The 6,059-nt window shown below is 37.6% G+C and overlaps 1 protein-coding gene across 1 annotated transcript in view; it reads right to left on the bottom strand.

Moving 5' to 3' along the window:
• Positions 1-6,059, bottom strand: part of DNAH12 (dynein axonemal heavy chain 12) — a 233,836-nt gene that overhangs the window by 157,658 nt on the left and 70,119 nt on the right. The window contains exon 17 of the mRNA XM_024123804.3: positions 5,101-5,344. Within this exon, the coding sequence (XP_023979572.1) occupies positions 5,101-5,344 (244 nt within the window). The remainder of the gene's footprint in view (positions 1-5,100; positions 5,345-6,059) is intronic.

Raw genomic sequence — 6,059 nt, 5'->3', positions numbered from 1 at the left:
AAGGAAACCATAAACAAGACGAAAAGACAACCCTCAGAATGGGAGAAAATATTTGCAAATGAAGCAATGGACAAAGGATTAATCTCCGAAATATACAAGCAGCTCATCTAGCTCAATATCAAAAAAACAAACAACTCAATCCTAAAATGGGAGAAAATATTTGCAAACAAATCAACGGACAAAGGATTAATCTCCAAAATATATAAACAGCTCATGCATCTCAATATTAAAAAAACAAACAACCCAATCAAAAAATGGGTAGAAGGCCTACATAGACATTTCTCCAAAGAAGACATACAGATGGCCAAGAGGCATATGAAAAGCTGCTCAACATCACTAATTATTAGAGCAACACAAATCAAAACTACAATGAGGTATCACCTCACACCAGTCAGAATGGCCATCAGCAGAAAATCTACAAACAATAAATGCCGCAGAGGAAACAAATGGGACCTAATGAAACTTAAAAGCTTTTGCACAGCAAAGTAAACTATAAACAAGATGAAAAAGCAACCCTCAGAATGGGAGAAAATATTTGCAAACAAATCAACGGACAAAGGATTAATCTCCAAAATATATAAACAGCTCATGCATCTCAATATTAAAAAAACAAACAACCCAATCAAAAAATGGGTAGAAGGCCTACATAGACATTTCTCCAAAGAAGACATACAGATGGCCAAGAGGCATATGAAAAGCTGCTCAACATCACTAATTATTAGAGCAACACAAATCAAAACTACAATGAGGTATCACCTCACACCAGTCAGAATGGCCATCAGCAGAAAATCTACAAACAATAAATGCCGCAGAGGGTGTGAAGAAAAGGGAACCCTCTTGCACTGTTGGTGGGAATATAAATTGATACAGCCACTATGGAGATCAGTGTTGAAGTTCCTTAAAAACCTAAAAATAGAATTACCATATGGCCCAGCAATCCCACTACTGGGCATATACCCTGAGAAAACCATAATTCAAAAAGACACATGCAACCCAATGCTCATTGCAGCACTATTTACAATAGCCAGGACATGGAAGCAACCTAAATGCCCATCGACAGACAAATGGATAAAGAAGATGTGGTACATATATACAATGGAATATTACTCAGCCATAAAAAGGAACGAAATTGGGTCATTTGTAGAGACGTGGATGGACCTAGAGACTATCATACAGAGTGAAGTAAGTCAGAAAGCGAAAAACAAATATCGTGTATTAACACATATATGTGGATTCTAGAAAAATGGTACAAATGAACTGGTTTGCAAGGCAGAAATAGAGACAGAGATGTAGAGAACAAACGTATGGACACCAAGGGGAGGAAGGGGGAGTGATGGGATGAACTGGGAGATTGGGATTGACATATATACACTAATATGTATAAAATAGATAAGTAATAAGAACCTGCCATATAAAAAATAAAATAAAATAAAATAATTTTAAAAAAGAAAGCAAACAACCAACATTACCCAGCAATGACTTTGTTTCCAGTACCAAATTATAGAGCACTGTTTCCCCAAATTTTGGGTTTTACAGTATATGTTAATAAAAATTATTTTAAAACTTGGGGAAAAAGAGGGAGGTGGTATGTCCTTTCAATGCCATATGGGGTACAGGGCCACCTAAGGAAAATTTAACTGTTTAAAGAGTGTATTTTGTTCAACTCACTGTTTACTACTTAAAGTCCCAGACTGAGAAATTACATGTTAACTTGTCGATTTGATCAGTAGAAATGCAAGTAATTTCTGTATAATAAGAAGGATAATTCCAAATGTTACAGCTTATTGTCCTGTGTGACATTAACCAGCTTTATATCAATACTAGCAATCTTTTGCTAGTATTCCTTTACTAAATTGTGTATAAGTACTCAGCCCCTCAAATGCTCTTTGAACCAGCCTTACCACCTTAGTGGTTCTCCCATTAATTAATAAATAGAATAAAATATTTGACACATGTTCATTTTTATTTTTGTATGACAGTCACGTTTTCATTTTTTTTGTAAATAATGATTAATAAGGTAAATTTTTTAAAATTGGAGAACCAGGGGCTTCCCTGGTGGCGCAGTGGTTGAGAATCCGCCTGCTGATGCAGGGGACACGGGTTCGTGCCCGCCATGGCCGCTGAGCCTGCGCGTCCGGAGCCTGTGCTCCGCAACGGGAGAGGCCACAACAGTGAGAGGCCCGTGTACCACAAAAAAAAAAAAAAAAAAAAAAAAAAAAAAAAAAAAATTGGAGAACCATAGACTTAAGTTTACTCTAGTTGCTATATATATATAAAATTTAAATTTTTATTTATTTATTTTTGGCTGCGTTGGGTCTTTGCTTCTGCAGTGGTACACGGGCCCCTCACTGCGGTGGCTTCTTTTGTTGTGGAGCACGGGCTCTAGGTAGCAGGCTCAGTAGTTGCGGTGCACGGGCCCAGCTGCTCCGCAGCATGTGGGATCCTTCCGGACCAGGGCTCGAACCCACGTCCTCCGCACTGGCAGGCAGACTCCCAACCATTGCGTCCCTAGTCACTATATTTTAAATAGATAATGGGGTAGGGGTTGGGGCAAAGGTAGAAGCAGGGAGTACCAACAGGACCTTTTTGTAGAAATCCATTTAAAAGAAGATGTAAGTTGGACCAGATTGGTGTCACTGGGAAAAATGAATTTTGAGTTTGCCATGTGTATTGGACATCCAAGGGAAGATTACAAGTAGGAAGTTATAGATATGAATCTTGGGTGTGGAAGAAAGGTCTGGACTGGAGTTAAACATTTGGGAGTTGCTAGCATATAGATGGCATTTAAAGTCACCTATATTTTTGATGAGATTGATTGATGAGATTGATGAAACCATCAAGACAGTGAGGGTAAAGAAAGAAAAGGACCAATGACTTAGCCCTAAGACTTTCCAACATTAAGAGGCTAAAAAGAATAAGAAAAGAAGAGCAAGGATGGGAATACCCTGGCAGTCAGTGGTTAGGACTCTGTGCTTCCAATGCAGAGGGCATGGGTTCTATCCCTGGTCGGGGAACTAAGATTCCACATGTTGTGGCCAAAAAAAAGGAAAGAAAAGAAAAGAAAATAGCAAGGAAAAAATTTAGTGATACTAGTAGTGGCATGGGACAATCTGTTTATCTTTCATCTCAAGATGACTTTCAGAGTACATGATGACGCACTGCTATGAAGATAGGAATAATGGATGGTGCTGATAAGAAAGGAAAGGAGGAATATCGTTTAGATAAATTAAAAAATGACCAAAGGCTTAAATGTTAACAATAAACTATAACTAAATCCCTAACTAGGCTGATTAAGAAAAAAGAGAGAAAATTAAAATTATTAATATTTGGAATGAAAAAGGAGTTATCCCTATAGATTCCACCAACATTAAAAGATAATAAATAAATATTATGAGAAACTTTATGGCAATAAATTTAACAACTTCAGAAAATGGAAAAATTCCTTGAAAAATTCAATTTACCAAAATTGACACAAAATTAACACAAATCTGAATATTCCTATATCTATTTTAAAAATTAAAACTGTTTTCAAAATCCTTCCCATGAAGGTCCAGGTCAATGGTTTCACTAGCAAACGTTTCTCTAAAATATTTAAGAAAGAGATAATAACAATTTTATACAAAACTCTTTTGGAAAATAGAGATAAAACTTCCCATTTGTTTCATAAGGCCAACATAATCCTGATAGCAAAACCTGACAAAGATATTACAAGAAAAGAAAATGAAGACCTACATCGCTTCTGAACATAATCTCAAAAATCTTCAATAAAATATTAACATATATTAATATTAACATACAAAGCCTAATCTCCCTAGTCCTGTTTCTAGGACTAGAAATCAGTAAGAAAAAGGCCATTAATTCAATTTAAAAATAGACAAGAAGACCAAATAGTTCACAGGCAAAGAAATACAAAATATTCTTAAATATATTAATTTAGGCTTAACATTTTATGTAATAAGAAAAATGAAATTCTTCTAGCAGATTAACAAACACCCAAGTTTGATGATATTCTGTTGTCAAGGTTGGTGAGAGTACATACTGGTAAAACCCATACAGAAGGTAATTACAGAAGGTAATTTTAACCTGGAATTTACTCTTTGGCAATTTACCTTACAGTCACACCTTCACACACAGAAATTTTACACCAATATATAATATTTATAGGTGTAAAAAAGAATGAAAAAACTCTATATACAATAAGAAAAGGTCTCCAAGATAAATTAAAACAAAGGGGGGAAATAATATAAATGGTATGTTATTTTTTTTCAGTATGCTATTTTTATGTGAAAAGATGGAAGGATTAGAATATATATTCACATTGTTATACATGTAAAAAAACTCTGAAGTATACAACAGAAAGTAGTAACATTGATAACCTAATAACAGGTGAGAAACACAGCAAGGAGACCGTTCAGGTATATCTTTTCATATTTTTAAACCATGCAAATTTATTAAAGATTGAAAAAAATTTTAAGTAGTTACTTTAAAAAATTTTTCAGGCAGCTTATAGAATATCTGAGCGTGCTAGACACAGACAGGAACAATGTTGAAAAGCAGAGTTTGCACTCTGAGCATGCCGACAGTGGAAACTTGGCACTACCACTAGAACCACTGCCAGTACTGCCTTGGGAACTTAGATGTATTATTTACTGTCACAAAAACTGTTATTATCCTCTATTTATAAATGAGGTGACTGAGGCATGAGAAGTTAAATATCTTGCACAAGTGGCATATTGCCATTACCAAGCACAGAATTGTGATATAAACCTAGGTAGTGTGACTCCAAACCTTTCTCAGCTAATTGGTACCCTGGGTTGCTGCCCATAGTATAGGCTAACTTGTTCATTCTAGTAATTTTTTACCCTCTTCAAATCATTGTAACTGGTCATTACAGTCTTTTCTATTTGTTAAGGATTGTTCTATGAAGGGATTGATTTCGATGACATCATCAGGAAAGAATGAAGCATATATTGAGAAATAGATCAAGTTTTCTGGATTCAGCTTTGGTTTTGCTTTCCAGTTTTTCCATTTCTCTTCACTAGCACTTGATGCAAACAACTCTACCAGGGCTTTAAAAAATGTCATTAAATGTGTTTATACCTTAATAACTTTTATCTGCTCCATTACTGCAGTGCACATAGTAATAGTAGGATTCTCTTTTGGTTCTTCTTCAAGTTTCTCTTCTCCCAGAGATCGTCTTTTTGCTGCCTTTCTTTTTTCTTGTAATTCCTTCTTTTGCTTTGTTTGGAAAAATTTCAGAGTCTTAAAAATTTCTCGGGAAAATTCATCTACATCAGCTTCCATGCTTTCCCCGTTAAGGTCCAAAAATCCTCCATCCATCCACCTGAATTGAAAGAAAAAGTAATATTAAACTCAGAGGGGCTTCCCCCGTGGCGCAGTGGTTAGGAATCTGCCTGCCAATGCAGGGGACACAGGTTTGACCCCTGGTCCAGGAAGATCCCACATGCCGTGGAGCAGTTAAGCCTGTGCGCCACAACTACTGAATCTGTGCTCTAGAGCCCACGAGCCACAACTACTGAAGCCCGCGCGCCTAGAGCCCGTGCTCCACAAGAGAAGCCGCTGCAATGAGAAGCCCGCGCATCACAACGAAGAGTAGCCCCCGCTCGCCGCAACTAGAAAAAGCCCGCGTGCACCAATGAAGACCCAACACAATCAAAAATAAACAAATAGGGCTTCCCTGGTGGCGCAGTGGTTGAGAGTCCGCCTGCCGATGCAGGGGACACGGGTTCGTGCCCGGTCCGGGAAGATCCCACATGCCGCGGAGCGGCGGGGCCCGTGAGCCATGGCCGCTGAGCCTGCGCGTCCGGAGCCTGTGCTCCGCAATGGGAGAGGCCACAACAGTGAGAGGCCCGCGTACCGCAAAAAAACCAAACAAATAAATAAATTTATTTTAAAAAAAGACTAAGGAAGAATGATTAAAAACAGAATTAAAATTAAGTGGAAAAAAATAGAATATTTTAAATAAAAAAATATTAGGGGGCTTCCCTGGTGGCGCAGTGGTTGCGCGTCCGCCTGCCGATGCAGGGGAACCGGGTTCG

Source organism: Physeter macrocephalus, chromosome 18 (assembly GCF_002837175.3).
Source record: "Physeter macrocephalus isolate SW-GA chromosome 18, ASM283717v5, whole genome shotgun sequence".
NCBI lineage: Eukaryota > Metazoa > Chordata > Mammalia > Artiodactyla > Physeteridae > Physeter > Physeter macrocephalus.
This window is presented reverse-complemented; position numbering and strand designations above follow the sequence as displayed.